Below are 18,719 nucleotides of genomic sequence, written 5' to 3'. Positions count from 1 at the left end.
GATAAATACAGTGATTATTTACCTTACCTACATTCATCCATTCCTGTTCTTTCCTGTAGAGTCATAATAAAAGCACAGATTAAGCCAATGTAGAAATCACTTAGGATTTAGGCCGCAAATAATTGATAACATTTCCTGGATTTTGGCGCCCCCAAATGCCTTAAACTGTTGCTCACAGTGCTTACTTCAGAAATGAACTGGAATTATATGAAAGGAATTATGGAAACAAAAACACTTTTCCACGATAATACTGTCGTTTTTCAGAAAAGGTTCTGAGTTGTCATTCAGAACAGGTTTTGTTTTTCTCAGTGGTAACCATAGCATCTCTGGGTTCTGGAACGCTGAGATCTACCCGTTCCAGAGAACTGGTTCTTCTACCTGGGCTCAGATGGTCCAATGAGATCCACTGGATGGAGCTGAAATCAGACTGGGGGTGGGTCAAACAGAGGCGGAGGGCACAGCTGATTCATCATGTCTTTATTGGACTTAGAACAGTTCTGAAGCCCCTCCACACAGAGGGGAGGCCTTGATAAAGACTGCTCACGTGATTTATTCTAGGAGGGGGGGGGGGGGGGTGTCTGAGCTGTAGAATCAGTTCTCACAGGAGGGCGGAGCTGCTCGACGACATAAATAATCATAACAAAAACAAGAAAAACTGGGTTAAAACACAAGTAAACATTGACATCCAGACCAGAAGCAGGTTCTGGTTCTGACAGGAGTGGGTCTGCAATGTGGGGGACTCGGCTTCCTTCAGGTCAGTCAATAGATGACTTGTGGTTCTGAGGTTCTTTGTAAACAAACGGGACATGAAAATCCCAGCAGAGCAGACCTGTAACCGGGTCACCTGTAGAACAAACGCAGCTAAGGTCTGGTCTGCAGCAGATAATGGAGGCCCATGGCAAAGACCGGAACCGCAGAGATCCATCAGGCCACAGCAGCCCTGCAGAACCTCTGTGTCTGTGAAGCCATGTTCGTCTGTGTGGAGTCCCGATGGGTCAGAGTGGTTCTGATACAGCTAAAAACCTGCATGTTTAGAGAAATAAAAACAGCTACGGACGATGTCTACATCTGCCTATGTGCATGTGTCTGTGTGTGTAGGTGTGTGTGTGTAACCATCGGCCTCCTCTTCAAGTAAACGGACTTAAACGCAGTGTGTTGAGTTCAAGGAGATCTTCAATCTGCAGCTCTAGAGAAATAAGGATCCATGGTCACAGAAGATCAGCAGCTGTTCAAGCAGCTGTCAAAGTAATACTGAGGTTCTGAAGCAAGGGCGGTCCCGACAGCGCAGTGGAGCAGGACCTGCGGGGCGGGGCCCGGTCCAACTGCAGCTGCGCTGAGGAACGTCTGCTCCCACGCTGGTCAGCCCTGAGCTCGCCCTCAGGTCACGTGCGTGCATGACCTCTCAGCGCAGGAGCAGCTTCTGTGAGTGTCGAGTCTGTGAGGAGGGTAGCGCCCGGCTGTGTGCACGCCAGTCCTGTAGGTGTGCACGCCGGTCCGTGCACGGTCATGCGTTGGACATCTCGGCCTTGCTGAGGGCGATGGCGAGCTCCAGGTCTTCCTGCTCCTGCTGCCGCAGCCGTTTCAGGCGTTCCCGTTCGGCTCGCTCGCTCTCCCGTTTGGCCCACTCCAGCTGCTGAGCCTCGTTCCCGAGCTGCAGACGACAGACCGACCACAACCAGAACAGAACTCTTTACAGAAAACCAGAAGAACTTTTGAATCTGTATCATTTCACAGCAACATCTGATCCTTTTTTTTTTTTTTTTAGAAGACTATTCAAATGTAGAAAATGAGACATTTCATCATCCTCCTCGTCTTCATCAATGAGCAGAGCAGATCCTGCAACTTTGGATGAACTCAGCCACTGTGTTCCCTTTCAAAGGTTCTGGATCTCTGGATGTCTCAGAACTCTTCACATCTCGGAGTCTGCTCGGGAGTCCTTGCAGAAATTTCTGCACATTATGCTTTTCCTTGTTTATGTTCCGGTCATACAGAGATTCCGGCAGGTTCTTTGATGTTTTGGGCTGATGGGAAATTGGACTTATAGTCCAGAAGTTCGGTGTCTGTGCTGCTGACCCGATCCTCCCATTTCCACTTTCTCAGAAGTTTGTTTTTCTTCAAATGAGATCAGATGCTGAAATGTCTTATTTCCTAAACTTGATGCTTTTTTTTGTTTTGTTTGTTCTTTAAATTGTTTGTGTAAAGCCCTGTTGTGTACACTTTTGGTGTCTTACCTTCACTTTGTCAGGTCCTGTGGGGGGGGTGGAGGTACAGAACAGAGGAGACAGAAGAAGAAGTCAGTCTGTTTTCTGTATTTTCTGTATTCTGTATTTAACACCACATTTTTATCTGACATCAACAAAGAACAAAAGAACCTCCACAGGACTGAGACTGAGATCACAGAAACATTAATAGACAAACTGAAAAGCTTGATTGGAAAGACTGTTCTCTCTGGACCGGTGGTATATAGTCCTGGTGGAGAAATAAATAATAAAAAATTAGGGCCTAGTGGGGGGAAAAAAACAGCAAGAAAAATATCCGTGGATGAGCGCATTGCTGGCGCAAAAACTAAAACGGTGATTATGACAGTTGCCATCATCATTTCCATCGCATAGGTCTGCAGTTACAAGCAGGAGGAGCGAAACGTGTGGCCCGCCGACCTTTAAATAGTTCAACTTGAGTCTCCGCTGATGTCAGATACCCGAAAAATTCAGCAGAGTGTCCGGGTTAATACAGATTCATCCCAAAACTTGGCAGTACCGGCTTTTGAGGAAAATAATAAAACTGAAGCTCCAAGGTGAGGAAACATTTCTTGAAAGTAAATAGACGGATCTTTATGGATTCAATTGTCCAATTGGCAGCGCAAAACCTTGATGTGTCGGCGGCGTTTATCAAAAGCGGCGGCGTTTATCAACAGCGGCACTACCATACATCACTGCGGAAGCAAACGCAAACATTTTGAACAAAAGGATCCATCAAAGTCTGAGATGAGAGTGCAGAAAAGAAACGAGCTAAGAGTCCATGAAGAGAGACCGACCGACTCATCACACACTCTTTCTTTCACTGCGCAGCCACGTGCACATGAGTGTGCACTCCGAAATGAATGGATTTTGAGGTAAGATGAAAAATCCTTCAGTGATGTGACGGTTCTGAAAGAGGGCTTGAATGCCTTCCTGTTTGGAAGCTGATCATGTAGATTTGACCCAAAGCAGGGCTCAGCAAGGGAACAGAAGCTCCAGCTGAGGAAACCCAAAAAGAGACTTACTCGATGCTGATGGTGGGGTGAAGGGGTCTTTTCCACTGAAGGGGTCTACTGGGCCTTTCTTACTCAGAAACGGGTCGATAACTTCTGAGCTGAATGGCTGGAAGGGGTCGCCCGGTTTGGAGGACTCCACCAGGCTGACGGGAGTCGTCTTACCTGAGGACGCCACAGACGGAGAGAACTTAAGTCTAAAGTACCGCAAGATCCATCTCAGGCTGTTACAGACACTGAAATATCTTCAGAAATGTGTAATAGGTAGCTGGAAAAAAAGCTATGTATTTTCAAAATCAAACATCCTGTATCAAAAGTGTTCCATGCAGATTCAGGATGGAGAACAGACATGAGCTTATCAGTTCTATTGAAGTAAAAAATATGGCTTTTCTTTCTTAAATGAGGTTCAGGATGTCAGTTAAACCTCAGTCAGTCAGCCAGGAGATGCCTCAGCAGAGTTACTGGTGAAATTCCTCAATGTGTCTGTTGTGCTGCTTGAAAGATGGTGTTTTTGTGAAGGCCAGCAGAGTGAGGGATGTTTATAACATGAAGACACAGGATAGGCTCACCGCTGGGGGGTTTGGGTCTAGGGGGGACACTCTTCTTGGGAGGCAGAGCCGGCATGTCACTCCTCCTGCTGAAGGGGTCGTCCACAAACGCCGACTTAAAAGAGGGGAGAAAGAGTGAAAGGACACGGCAGGGGCTGATGAGGAGAAGAATAAACGAAGCATACTGAAGCTGCAGAATCCTGTCCACTGGCAGATATCTCCCATGATGCTGCACAGCTTTGTCTGCATGGACTCAGGTCACTCAGTTCAGTTCTCGTCTACAGTCAATGGTCAAGACTGACTTCATCAGAGCAAAGGCGGTAATCTGCGTCCCACAGTTTTTCACAAACACAACACCTTTAAACAAATGCAAATGGCTCTGCCTTTGCTCTAGGCTCGTAAAAGTCACACATTTGTTAGCCCATTCATGGGATTCTTCTGACAGACATCTGTTACTCCACGATGACGGAATACTCGACAACAGTGAGGAGTGTGGATGGTCTGTATTTGATGGTAGCAGCATCATCCGTCTCTGCTGCATCACCCAGACGTTACATCTTTCTGCTTCGCCCTGTGATGCTCCACCACTCTCTTCCTCTGGCGATGCCACCACTGTCACGGAGCACAAGAACTTAAAACAGATGCTTCAAAAGGAAGAGCATCATGAAAGAGGCTGGTGAGTTTCTTCCATTGTTGAGGCTGTTTCTTTGATTGACAGGTGGATGGATGCAACAAAACCCAACTTTGGCCAAAAGCCCTCTCTCCAGTAAACTTCAGTCATCACGTCTGATTCACTTAAGGCCAATATGAAATCGCTCATGGGGCGCTGTTTACTCATCAGAATTTGCTGCGTGATGTCAAGCATGTGTAGTTATGTATGAACAGCTTACAACAGAGCAGCAGTGAGGATGTGCACGTGTGCAAACTTTCTTTCTTGTCAGCACATGAGAACATAAGCTTGCATATAGAAGCCAAATTCCTTGTATTATGCACGGTTCTCGACCAATAAAGTTGACTCCGTATGCATGAGTGCACGTGTTTGTGAGCACACCTTCTGGTAGTCTGGTAACCAGCCGGCTCGTCCTTCAAAGGGGTCCCTTGGCTTGGACATGTGGCTGAAGTCTGCAAACCCAGTGGAGCTGTTGGTGCTGAAAGAGCCGCTCCCGAATGGATCCAGTGTTTGGAACACGTCTGAAGACAGAAGAAGGTCAGAACTGAAGAACTGAAGGTCACATGGCACAGGTGACAGCACAGCCGTCTTCTGTACTGAACTGACTGGAGGTGGATTCTGGTTTTGTCTCCACTCAGAATTACTCTTACTAACCGTGGCTGCTTATGGTGATAAATTACAGTAGGTGGTGCTGTTTACTCTTTCTGTCAGCAACAATGGTCTGAAAACACAGTCTTTTTTTATTTTATGGTGACATGTTTCATTTGTTCAATTAAATCCATAAGAAATCAGATCACAGTCAATTTTAAATCTGCCTTTTTACAAGCAGCCCCTGAATTCTCTAGCGCCACATTTTTAGCAAACACTCAGGATTACGGGCTGGATAGACACGTTTGTCACCATGTTTTAAGATTAGTTGTCACAATCTAAAAGGTTTTATACTCTCTATTTATTTGGGATTGATGGATCCAAGGAGCTGATGTTTTCTGTCCTGTTTTGCTCACACAGAACAGCCACACAGTTTTCGGGTCCAGGAAAGGTGTGTGCACACCTGTGGGAGCAGGTGTCACAGCCCCAGCGGGGTGTGTGTCTGTCTTGTGCATTTTCTATGCTGTTCATGTTTGCTGGAGGTCTTGGTTGGGATGGAGACAAAGCTCTTCTGGGCAGATTTTCAGGAATCTTAACATTTTTATTCCAACTTTTTTTACTGAGTTTTTAAAACACATCAACAAACAGAGCATATTTTCAAAAGGTAAGTGACAATACAGCTCTGTGTTTCCCCATATCCCTCCCATCCCGGACACAGAACATTCCCATATCCAGGTCATGCGTATACACAATCTTTCACACACATGCACACATACACACAGGACATAATATCTCCCTACACATATACAAGCACACACAGACACACACAAAAAAAGAGAAAAGAATAAGAAAAAAAGGGGGGGGTTATTTGTATGAATATTGAATTGAGATGCTTACATCTGAACGGAGAACAAAACAAAATGATGATTAGACACTGAGAGAAAAAAAAAGGGCAATGATAAAAATTGTGTGCGGGGGGGGGTCAGTCAGTTTCTGCCTCTGGGAGTAATGTTAGTGTATCTGTCAGTAATAAAAACAGATGCCATGTCTCTTTAAACTTACTTAGAGATCCTTTGAGTGAGAACCTCAGCTTTTCAAGTTTCAGTTTATATAGCACCTCCTTCACCCAATAGTCATGTGAGGGGGGGGGGGGGGGGGGGGGTCAGAGAGCTTCCACCTAAGCAGAATCAATCGTCTGGCCATCAAGGTAGTGAATGCCAGAGCACGTGTACAAGGTCCAGAGAGATTCAAATCAACCGCAAAACCAAAGATAGCGGACACTGGATTAGGCTGCAGCGCTATTCCATATGCCGGGCTGAGCGTTTTAAAAACATGTGTCCAGAAAATTCTTACTTTGGAACAGGCCCAAAACATATAGGAATGGTTGGCTGGCGAGTGTCCACAACGGTTGAACTTATCAGAGACGGACGTGTAAATTCTGGATAGTTTTGCATTTGTGTAATGTCAAATACTTTGCACTGGATCAAGGCATGTCGGGCACAGGTAGAGGACGAATGTATTAACTTTAAGGCTGTGTCCCATTGTTGTTCAGATAAAGTCACCTGTAATTCCTCCTCCCAGGTGGTTTTCATGAAGGAAAAATTGAACTACAGACTATTGTATCATTCCCTCCAGTTAGAACTGGAATACAAAAAATCTGCTGTGGTTCCACCTCCAGTAAGGTATCTAAAAAAGTTTCGGGGGGGGGGGGGTGTTAGGGTAATGAGGGAATTGTTTCTTCACAAAATCTCATGCCTACAGGAAACGGAAAAAATGTGAGTTAGGCAACCTATACCTGGCTGAAAGATTAACAAAGGTTGGGAAGATATTATTGGCATATAGGTCCTTGACTTTGTTAAGTTCTTTGCTATGCCAGGGAATCTTAACAATTTTAAAGCTGAGTACAGCAAACATTTGGGATCTTTTCTCCATAATGTGCAGGAACATCACTCTTCATCCACCATTTTTACGCATTCATCATAACACATCTAAAGATTAGGCTTAAGCCTCAACTCACAGTTTGGGTGTACAGTGTTCCCCGAGTTATTGAGGGGGTTACGTTCTAAAAAACCCCACAATGGTTGAAATCCGCAAAGTAGGATTCCAGATGTTTTAAGGCTGCAAAACTCCTCACTAAAAAAAGTTATGCACTTTTGTCAAACACACCAAACACTTGTTTAAACTCTCAAAGTTCAAACCTTCATGGAAAAATCTGTCCAGTGTCACGGAATAAAAAAAGCAAAGATCTGATGGGAATAGATGTAAATGTGGAAAACTGCATTCTGCCCAGGAGAGACGGCACAGAGATGATTGACAAGGTCAACAGCCAATCCGGATGAAGAACACAATATGTTGTACAAAAAAAGCATGCTAAATCTGAGAAACAGCGAAAGGTGAACGGCGACACAGTGAGGGAACGTTGTGTTTACCGAATTAGAATTTACACTGCCAGAGGGCCGATAATCTTCTCCACGTTATTTATCAAATTTAAAGTTAGGGCGTGATGAACCCTGAGGTTCTCTGACATTTCAACTGTTTGCAGAGTTAGATCAAAAATCCACAGTGGGGCATCTTTTGTGGTTTGTCTGTAGGTCAGCCTGCAGGGTGGGGCAAACCCCCAAAATATGCCACTGTTTTCATGCCCTCAAAGGTTTTTCTAGGTTGTTTTCTTAAGGAAGGAATTGAGATAGTTTCAATTTATAATATATTTCCACAAACCTGATAAATGCTGCTTTATTTTTATATACATACTTATTAGGTAAAATAAAAGTGTGGTTGATGAACAGAACCTACCAGGCCCTCTGGACCTCTGGTGGCCGGAAGAAAACGGGTCGGCGGCTGCGAGCTGAGTGGTTTGCTGCAGGGAACACAAACAAATGGTGGTCAGTGTCACATTTAGTGGGGGGTCATGCAGGCCCACCTGTGCTCGTCTGCCAAGAGTCACGAGAACTCTGCCCGAGTCCGAAAAAACTCTGCAAGCTCTTTTTCAGAACCAGTCCAGTCAGTTTCCTACACGTACCTTGGAGGGTAAGGTGGCACTTTTGCTGAAGGGGTCAGGTGTGGAGAAAGGGTCCACCTTTGTGGTTTTTTTGAAGAAGTCTTCAGATGACGCCTTGAAGGGATCGGGATCTTTAAACGGGTCTCCTCCAAATGGATCTGCAGCAAGAGCAGCTTTGGTTACAGAGGGTTCTGCTCTCAGCTCGGGTCTGTCAGAGGTTGATGTTGTCAGCCTGCTCACAGGAGGACCTCCTCCTGCTGTAGTTACATAAAAATGTCCTAAACTTCTGGACAGAGTGAGGATGAACTACTGGGTTACAAAGCAGATGAACCTTCAATGTGAGTTCACCACCCTCACCAGGTGAGCCTCCTCATACATCAGATGATTAACGCCTCATTTCCACTGCTCTGTTTCTGGCGGGTCTCCTTTGCGTTGCGTGGGAAATCAGTGCTGACGACTATCAAGACTGTTAGTTTACATCGTCTCCATTGCGTCTCCGGTCCGTCCATCCTCTCCCCCTGGCTTTTGGAGGAGTGGTTTGTCCTGTCACCCCTGTATTGAGTGGTTCGTCCCGCTCTCATCACCTGTGGCTGTCCTCACTGAGTCCTTGTAAAATGCATATTTTGTGTCAGAAATGAGGTTGTGTTTCTGTACTTCCAGAATTAAACTTGTCACCCAAGGCGAAACCGGATGATGGTGTGTTATCCACATCTGTTAACGTGTGTTACTGTGTGGGCACCTTCAAGACAAAATCAAATTTGATAGTTTTATTTTGAAAGTACAATGGAAGATTTTATTCTGAAACCCGAACCGGTTTTCTGTTTCTCCGGCTATTTGCTGCAAAATCGACACATCAGCGGCCTGGAAGTAGCACTCCTCCATAAAGCTTGCATTGAGGAGGGACGGACACCAGACGCAGACATGGCGGAGGTGATGTAAACATTGCAATTAACGAATAAACGATCTATTTTGTGTGTTAACATAACGCAACAGAGACGCACCGCAGGCGGACCAGTGGAAATCAGGCTCAACTGTGCTGCAGGACTGACAGGCATCAGATTTGAACCTCACACAGCGCGTTGGCTTCAGGGAAATACCTGCAGATGAGGACGGCTGCTTTGCAAAAGGATCATTTTGAAATGGGTCCCCTAAAAGAGAGGAATGGGGAGGGGGGCAGTCAACAAATAGGTAGCAGAGAGAAGATCAAAGCTATGGGGGAGAAAAGTTGCAGAGCGCAGAGCGGCAACAGGCAGGTGAGAGGAGGGAACAAAAAAAGCCCACAGGACAGCAACAGCAAGACGTGCGAGGGGGTGGGTGACCTTTGAAGGGATCTGTTTTGAAGGGGTCCTCAGAGTGGAAGGGGTCTGGAAGCTCCTGAGTCTGGCTGCTGAATGCAGGCTTCCCTTTGAATGGATCCTCCTGCAGAACAGAAGTGGACCATCAGTGACCTGCTTCCACTCTTTATTCTGGATCAGAACTCCGGCCTAGCCCCCTGACCTGTGGCAGCCTCCCGATGGCTGGGAAGCCCCCGCTATCCCTGTCGCTGAAGGCCTCGCTCATGTCGGCCAGGTTGGTCATGCTGCCTCCATGCGCCCCGTTCAGGCTGCTGCTGTACTGCTCGATGCTCCTCGTCACCTCCTGCTGGCTGTCCTGGATCTGGGCCAGTTTGCTGCGGGCCTGCAGGACACACCTCAGCATTTATTTCACTTTCACTGCAGCGGGGGACCAAGAGAAGAAACCTTCTTTTCAATCCCCATGCCCTTCAACTCACGCAGACTTGATCTAGCAGGAGTGGGACGAGTGCTCAGCACCATCAAAACCTCATCAGGGCAGTTACGCTACAGACACAGCGGGCATGTCGAGAACACACAGAACGATGGTTTTTTGAGTGTGCTTTTAGGATTTGGGGTTCACACAGGTTTGTCGCTGCCTGATGCTAGCACATGTAATCGCAGTTGGAAGAGAATTGGTGTAAAATGTTGAAGCGGTGCAAATTCCATGAATCTTGCTCCAGGATTTTTCCTTCACAGCTCTCTTCTGACACATGAAAGACTTGGTGTCATAGAATTCCGGCAGGGCACAAACCGCAATTACCGTATTAATTTCTCCTCATTGATCAAATTTCTAATGGTTGACACTTCCATGTATTGAAAAGGATGTAATCCTTCCGTCAATACCAAATCCAATGACTACCAATTGATCAAAGTTCAACCATGTTTAATTTTCAACACTTGTGGCGATATGTTTTGTACGTAGAGCCCAAAAACAGTCACAGAAACTTGCGTAGCTACGCCTAAATGTGAGATTTGAACATGGGAGCCCAAAATGCGCATGTGGGCATTTTTACAGAGACTTTTCATTGGAAGCAGTCACTCGAATGTGCATTTCGAGCCCGGTGTTAACATTGCTTTAGGCAGGAAACAGGTAGTCTCTGATGTGCAGTAGCGCTTCCTGCTGACAGCACACTCTCTAAACCTGCGTCTGACCTGGTTGATCTCGTCCTGGGTGGCCTTGAGGGACTTGATGATGGTTTCTAGCTGGATCTTCCCGGCAGCCAAGCTCTGCTCCAGCTGGTTCTCCTCTTGCTGCAGGCGGTTCAGGTCGGTCTTGGCCCGGCTCAGCTCCTCCTCCTGGGACAGCAGGTCTGACTCCTGGCAGTGGATCTGGCTCTGCAGGGTGGAGATCTGCAGGACACAGATAGGTGTGAGGGTGGTGTCCACACAGAACTGCTGTCCTGACTAAACAGAAGTTCAGACGTGAGCCCAGCTCACGTCTGAACCTCTTTTTGCAGAAAACCTCTTCTACCTTTAGGTTCTCAGACCAATCAGACCCATTAGCTGAGACAGCTGAGCTGTCTTCTTTGTGGGGAGGATAAGGAAAAACAATCTGAAAACTCCATGTGTTTCCAGATTCCAAGGGCTAAGACACATTTTCTTTAAAAAATAAAAGCGTTTATTTTTAGAGCAAAAACAGCTTAGAACTCTTTACCACTAATTTTAATGGAAAAACATTGTGCAAGCAAGCACACACGTCCACCCCCCCCCCCCTTTTATATATAAAATAACGGGTGTAGGAATACCAACAGCTGTTTTGTTTTTTCCCAGTGATCCACACGGACCCGGTGCTCAATTGCTCTCAAACTGGCAAAAACTGAGTTGTCAATGTCTGCATCTTCTGCAGCAATGATCAAGCTGAGCATTTCAAAAACGACTCAAAACAGCGTCTGCCGACAGACTGTCTCCATTTGATCAGCTAATGTCAGCAAAGCCGTGCGGATGTCGCTGAAATAGATCTTCTTTGTAGCACGCCACAGAGCGGGACTCTAGGAATACGAGTCGATTTCTAGGGATTAGCCAATGAGCGTTTAGATCCCACCCACTTTCAATGATTGACAGACAGACTCATTCTGCTGAAAAAGCTCATCATGAAATAAAAAAGTCATTCTGAAAGACAGCAGTGTGAAATAAAAACAAAGCTACTTTGGAAAATATTGATTTTGAAATCAAAGTTTCTGTAAAAAAAAAAAACAGTTATAATATTCAACATGATAAAAAATGAATCTTTTAAAATGCTGTTTTAAAATAATGAACAGGTTTTTAAAGCAAAAATGAAATATATTTAATAATATTATGGCTAATTTAAAATCTGTGTGCAGATTTTTCACAATTTCATGATTTTATTATATATTTATAAGAGATTTATTGGTTGATTGTGTGATTGCACTAGGGGTGTAACGATGCGCTAAAATCTCAATTCGGTTCGGTTCAGAATTTCACAGGGATCGGTTCGGTACATTTCGGTTTGGTACTGCCAATCACCAATCTTTCTGATATGAACCTTTTATTGTTATTTATTGTGTGTGTTTGTGTGTGTTTTTGCTGCCCTACACCTGAATTTCTCCCTTGGGAGATTAATATATTTTTTATCTATACATCCATCTATTTTCGGTAATTTTTCTGTACAAAAAACTAAGGCAGAAAAAATTACTTACAAAATGCATTTATTGGTTTTACATAAAAAATGAAATTGACCTATGTAGGTGATCTGCTTAATAAAATAAGAACAACTATTAGCTGCCAGGAACCAAAAACTTTGGATAATTAACACTGGCCTGAAAAAAAAACATTTGAACTTGAACATTTTCTTTCTTGTAGACCTGATTGTTACAGTCGGTGATGCTGTTTTAAATTTGTTAACTGATTGGATGTGTTACTATGGCATACGCTATCTTTGTGTAACAATGACAACACACAGCATTGGACTTATCCAATTGTCTTTTTCCTTCATGGATGCTAACAACAAAGCCAAAGTGTTCCCCCCACACAGGAGAGTGTAAGGAGATGGGGGGGGGGGTCCTCATCTCTGGCCTCACGTCTGCATTAGTCATATTTTGACATGCTTACTGTCCGTCACCTAATAGTGTCTCGGAGGAAACTCACGGCTAACATTACTTCTGCCTTGGTGCAAAGTTAATACAGTGGTGACCTGGGGGTTAGCCCCGCCTACAGCCACTAAGACTCATGGGAAGTGTGAAATCTAGTGTGTTGAATCCTTCACCATCACTGAGAGAGCTATGAAGAGAAGTGAGGCTCATGTTGTTACACTGTTGGTGTGTGTTCATAATTAATGGGTTTAATGCTGGAAAGGAGATGGAGCATCTATTTCTGTCTACTCTCTCTCTGAGACTGTTTGAAGGCGAGTGGAGGATGGGGCAAGGACAGTCAATGCAGATAGTTTAGTAGCAGCTCGGCTCTCGTTTCCCTGCTACGAGTGACAAAGAGTCGTTACAATGCATGTGCGGGAGAAAAAGAAAAAAAACGTGCCAAAACGGTACAGAAGTGCACCGAACCGAAACTGCCGTACAAAAACGGTACTGTTCAACTACGGGTATCGTAACACCCCTAGATTGCACAAGGTCATATTTATTTTGTTAATTATGAACAATTTGGGCTCCATAAAGGAAGTCTTTTTTTAATATTTAAAATGTGAAGTTTTTTATAAATTTGTTTTTAGCTGTCTGCTAAGCACAGCTAATAGGAATTTTATGAACAACACACACCACCCGCTACCACCCTTCTGTCCTCACCATCTGAGACTCCTCCTGGCATTTCATGCGCACTTCATTCAGCATGTCCTCAAGTTTGTGTTTCTGCTGGTCCATCTCATCCAGACGGTCCTGGGCATCCTGTTTCTGTGCTTCCAGCTCCTGCAGAGTGACGGTCTCTCGGTCCAGGTCGTTCTGCATCTCCTGAAGGAACACGTAGAACCCCTCCAGAGTCAGAACCGGGCTGAGCTGCGTGGGCCCAGTCGCAGCCTTGCTCTTCCTCACCTGAACCTCTGCGCTCTTCTGTCTTATGGCCTCCTCTGTTTCCCTGATGTCCTGCTCCAGAGTGTACTTCTCCCTGACACACACAGACACAAAGGAACGATCAAGGTGCGGAACAGGAGAAACGGGTTTCAGACAGCTGTGAGGAGCCGAGTCTACACATCTTTGGATTCAATAATAAACCTAACAGTGAACAGATCAAAGTCCAGAACTGCAAACCTAAACCAGTTCTAACACCTCTGACTTGCGGACAGCAAATTTTTATGACCCATCACAACTGCAGAAACTAAAACCAAAGAAGACCAGTGGTCTTCAGAAACACAAGCACAGCCGGTGTGTCAGATGAGAACAAGAACTTCTGGCAATATTCCTTGGAAGAGGCAGATTTTTACGTTTCATTGGTCTGAAAGGCAGAAAATGGTTTTACTTTACAATGCGTGACACCTCGTAAAGACCAAATACAGTAAGAACAGCCCACCTTAAGTTGAATCATGACCAAGGAAGGATAAGTACACCTCTGCCTCCTCACAGCCACCAGAATCCATACCAAAGTATGATCAAACTTTTATGTAGTTCATGATTTTATGTTTCCTAATTTAAACACATCACATCTAGTCGTTAGTTCACCTCCTGGATCCTTCTGAGGAAAATAACCAGGAAATTTTTCCTCTACAAAAGGAAGAAGTAACCATCCTTTATTTTCTTCTATAGTTGGAAGAAACGTCCGCTCTGAAAGGTGAGACCAGGCATCTAAAGCCTGCACTTAAATTTCCACAAGTTCCTGTCATAAAATCAATAATGTGCAACCTCCAGCACTTCCTAAGAACTGTGTGTACGATTTCTTTCTTGCGATTAGTTAAATCATGTTGTAGGCCTTAAGGATCAAACAGCGGAACGGATTTATGTTTCTGTGACCAAAACTACATTGATTTGTTCTTCTGAATTAAATAATTTTGTGTTATTTTCCTGTTTACAAAGTTTAGATGAAAAGTCAACAGTGAGCATTTAACATTGTAGCATGTAACATTAAACCCAGATTGACAAATGTTTTTTCTCCAGACAAACGTTTTATTTATTTTATTTATGGTCTTCAAATATGAAATTCACAGTAATTTTGGTAAGTTCTATCATTTTTATGTTATGTGAAGAAAAGAAAAGACTCTTATTGCAATACAAACATCATTAAACAGTTCATATGCATTTAATGTTATTATAAGGATGAATAGAATGCACACATTTTCACCTGATCAAATCTGGCCCTTTTTGCAAACACTTTGAGCATTGTGATGACTGCTGTCACACAAGATTATTATTATTAAGGTGAAGTGTACAGTTCCATTTGTATTTCTATGTATTTTTGCTATGGTTATTTGTGTATATTGTGTATATTGATTCTTTGAGTTTTCATGTGGAGCTGTACCGGCTTGAGGTGGCCTAGAGATGGTGCCAAATGGAGAGGCTTTCAAAAAGGGTTCTACCATTACCTGGACTCCATGGGGAAGGGAATGGGTTTCTCTGTTCTACTTGTGTTGTTTTTTTGTCTTCAACCCCCCACCCCCACCCCCCACCCCCATTGTATCATTAGTGGTTTAACCCACTTATTTAAAAATAAGTCCTCAGGTGTGTGTTACTGTTAGGTCAGTCATTTGAGTTCTTTCCTAAGTTGCAAGTTTGTTGACCTCTTTTATGGGCCGTTTTAAAACTGTGTTTGTTCAGAGGGATCCTAGACATTAAAAACAATTTATTTTTGAACTAAATATCTGTGCTCTTGGCCCCGTTTGTCTGATCCATCACAAGCATCCCTGGAAAAGGCCGTAGTTTTTTGCAGTCAAAACATTGAAGTGAGGCGGTAATTGATGGTCTTTTATTAGAGCGGAGAATATCAATGCCGACATATTTGTGTTTTTAAGTTTTCGTTTTCATACCACCTCTTTAGTTAGTTGTTCAACTACTGTTCATGAGATGGTCTGAGAAGTGAGCATCATCTTACAATGTTGATACCCATCTTCCTCAGGTGCTCTAACTCCTGCTGTCCTTCACGATCCACTGCACCAATCACCGTCCCTCTGCCATGACGTCCCGTCTCAGCTCCAGCGCATTACCCAACTCAATATTTGAAAATAAATTCTTTCTTATTAAGAGTCTTTACTCACTGGGGTCCATGTTTACATGTTTGCTTGAGGCAACAAAAGGTTTGCTTTTTGTAGTCCAGTTTCTATATTTGTCGTTCACTACAACTGTCAATTATTCGTCAACAAAGCTGCAGGGAAAGTGTAGTTTCCTTTAACTGTTTGAATGTCTTGTTCCCTTTGCTTTGATGCCTAAACAATTTTCTGTTTTCTGTATGTGTCACTTTCTGTTTGGTTGTCTGTAAAGTCACTTCACATTGAAGTGAACCGCACCAGAATTCATTTGCAAGTTTAAAAAAAAGACCCTTGTTTTGAAGAGGACCCAAGTTCTCTTGTTTGGTCCAAACCCGATTTTAGGTGAGCTTTCACACTACCTAATCAATAGAAAATCAGCTCCAGCGTTGGTTTGCAAGCATCTCTCAAAGACAAACTCTGGCTGTTGCCTGGTTTCTTCTGATGGTTCTTTTGGTTTGGCAGGTGAGACAGCTCTCCAGAACTCTAGTTTGGACTAAACAAGAGAACTCTACTCCACTTCAGAACAAGGACCTTTGTTCATTTGCAGATGAACTCTGGCACGGTTCACTTCAGTGTGGATGCAAATGGATTTTCTTCGGGCGAAGGAGAAGAGAAACAATGACATAAGTTCTGTGTGTTTGAAGGCCTGAAAAAAATACCAGAAGCTCATTTTGAGCAATAGCGCCCCAAATGAGCATCTGTTGGAACTGCTTGATTTTTCCCAGATAGTTTAGCTCACTTCAACCTTTGGCTCTCCCCTGACAACACCGAACCAGAGAAACTGAGGTATGTTGGTAACATTTGAGTGTGTGTGTGGACATGCCCTGCCCCTTCTAGATTTATATTACATCTGAACCTAATCATTGTTATTATAAACATCCAGCAACTTGTTGCTTTATGCTGCTTCATGGTCTTACCCCCCCCCCCCCCCCTTTTATAATCAGCCTCCTATCCCCCCCTTTCTAACATCCCTTTCTTTTCTTCCCTCCTTTTCTTTTCCGTCCGGTCCAACACCAAAATTTCACAAATATGATTATACCTCTGGTTTGTCAATAGATTCATAAACCCTGTTGTAAAAGTAAAATATGTCCGACACAAGAGGCCTTCAGCTCTCATCTGTTTGCTCAGCTGTTGGACAGGACAAGTTGAAAAAAAAGAAAATAAAAGAAGAAGAAAAAACAGAAATTGAAGAACTTTGTTTTGTATTATGATGAAGTCGTTTTTTCATTCTTTTGTCTGGTATAGACGAATGAGAGTCTTAGAAGAGAGCCCACTCTGATCAGAGAGTAGGAGCTCTTCCTTATTGTTGGTTGATTTAGCTTCTGCACACTCACGAAAGTCTGAATGTAGGATATTACCAACAGATATACAGCCTTCCTACTGAAGACTATTGTCCTTGTGAAAGTGAAGAAGAACACTCTGTGAACACACAGAGTCCAACAAAAACCACAGATATTACCTGAGAAAGTTCCAGTGGGTGAAGGCAAGAGTGCTGCAGCATGCAGGACAAAGGAGCAACAGAAACTGGTAAAATACATGCCTTAAATATGGATGGATGGATGGATGCATGGATGGATGGATGCATGGATGGATGGATGCATGGATGTACAAATCAATAGATTGGGAACTGGAGTTTGGGCTGAGATGTATAAATGTGTAGAATAAGGCAGTCTCTTCTATGTTTATTGTTTCTTAAAAAAGCGGAAATAGAGGCTTGAGTTCATCTTTCCTGCACAGGCTACTGTCCCCAATACAGTCACAAAGCTGATCCAGTCAGTTATGCTGGCAAACAGGATGAAGGTGCTATCGCTGGTTACCTTTGAAGTTGAGAAATTTCCTGACTGATGTCGTCTAGCTCCTTGATGCCAGTGAACTCCCCTGAACCCACAGAGCTGGAGCTGTCCTGCAGACAAAGCACAGATGGGGTCAGAACATTAGGAACACGTAATGTGAGGAACCATCTGTTGGACACTTTCTGTTGGACACTCCAGCGAGACACTTCCTGTGGTTTACTTCTTGTAGGAACATCCAAGGGAGTCAGCAGCCATGAGCTTGTTAATGCTTTTAACTGTCCTGTATGTCCTGCCTGTGACGTTTATTTATTTTTTACTGTTGGACACACCTGTGGGACACTTCCGCTGGGGACTTCCTGTGGGACATTTCCTGTAACGCTTCTATTTTATGCTGCTGTGTCCTTGATCAGGCTACTCTTCTGGATTGTCAGAGTAAGAATCTCAGGCCCGGACCAGGACCGACCTGAATCTCAGGGATCAAAGATGGTGGAGTAAGTAAAACTATGTCCTAATTGACTTTACTCTAAAGCTGTGTTCACATTGAACACAATTCACTTGTCAAGGGTGTCCAGCATCAATGTACAGAAGCGATCAAAGGTTCTGCGGCGCGATTTGAGTATCTGGTGTGGCGCGTCGGTGTGGCAGCAGCGTGTTTTGGCCGTCGTGGCGCAATTTTTGTGTTATGGCGCGGCGCTTTGAGAGTTCAAAAACATGAACTTAGGCAAAGAAGACATGTCAAGTCAACCAATCATGCCTATGACGTGCCAATGGCGTGATCAGTGGGTGGAGTACAAAAACAATATTTATAAAAATCAATCCCTTCATGTAGCAATGAGGCTAAAAGGTTTTGGCGGCAGCTTCTCCCACACCAGTCAGGAGTGACTAGTTTTCAAACACCCATTTGGACAAATGTCCAGCAGCAAATTTGACCCACATCGAAAAAGAGGCCTCCAACTTAAATTTGTCGCATGAATCGCATTTGGTGTGAGCGCAGCATTAGGAAGAAACCAAGGATGGCAGGCATAAGCAACTCAGTTTGAGGCTTCCGGGTGAGTTTTATTCCAAAGACTTGTCCAATCTTATTTCCGTCCAACTAAACTCGATAAGTGAACATTGAGGAAGTCGATGCGGTTACAAAGGCATCAAAACACTGACATTGAAAAGATGGAAGGTGAGGAGAACATTTCAAAAGGAGCAAAAATTAACTGCAACTAAGTAACAAGATCCCAAAAAAATGAAATCTCCATGAAGGTAAGAGGACAAAGGCAGCTTCACTGTCACGACCTTTTTCAAGCAGGACAACTCCCTACTTTGAAAAAGAACAAGTAAACGAAATTACTGAAAAATGCTGAGAAAGGAATAGAAACCAATACATTGGGATTCAGAAAAACAAGGAAGGTAT

General features: G+C 44.0%; 1 protein-coding gene across 16 annotated transcripts in view; it reads right to left on the bottom strand.

Moving 5' to 3' along the window:
* Positions 1-462: 462 nt before the first annotated feature.
* Positions 463-18,719, bottom strand: part of eps15l1a (epidermal growth factor receptor pathway substrate 15-like 1a) — a 30,154-nt gene continuing 11,897 nt past the window's right edge. For 2 of the 16 annotated variants that reach the window (XM_078945670.1, XM_078945671.1), the window contains 14 exons: positions 17,342-17,427; positions 16,984-17,016; positions 13,384-13,456; positions 13,141-13,302; positions 10,541-10,738; positions 9,552-9,731; positions 9,374-9,473; positions 9,152-9,202; positions 8,076-8,212; positions 7,850-7,913; positions 4,850-4,989; positions 3,820-3,913; positions 3,263-3,415; positions 463-1,651 (listed from right to left, as the gene is read on the bottom strand). In XM_078945670.1, coding sequence (XP_078801796.1) covers positions 1,383-1,651; positions 3,263-3,415; positions 3,820-3,913; positions 4,850-4,989; positions 7,850-7,913; positions 8,076-8,212; positions 9,152-9,202; positions 9,374-9,473; positions 9,552-9,731; positions 10,541-10,738; positions 13,141-13,302; positions 13,384-13,456; positions 16,984-17,016; positions 17,342-17,427 — 1,740 coding nt within the window. In that variant the 3' untranslated portion in view covers positions 463-1,382. Of the gene's footprint in view, positions 1,652-2,231; positions 2,249-3,262; positions 3,416-3,819; positions 4,411-4,849; positions 4,990-7,849; positions 7,914-8,075; positions 8,213-9,151; positions 9,203-9,373; positions 9,474-9,551; positions 9,732-10,540; positions 10,739-13,140; positions 13,303-13,383; positions 13,457-16,983; positions 17,017-17,341; positions 17,428-18,719 lie in introns of those variants that run through there. The other 14 variants (XM_020702083.3, XM_011473794.4, XM_078945672.1 and 11 more) reach the window with 11 other exon arrangements.

Source organism: Oryzias latipes, chromosome 4, assembly GCF_053564925.1.
Source record: "Oryzias latipes strain Hd-rR chromosome 4, Olatipes_Hd-rR_3.1".
Lineage (NCBI taxonomy): Eukaryota > Metazoa > Chordata > Actinopteri > Beloniformes > Adrianichthyidae > Oryzias > Oryzias latipes.
Note: the sequence above shows the minus strand (reverse complement) of the source record. Positions and strands in the feature narration are given on the sequence as shown.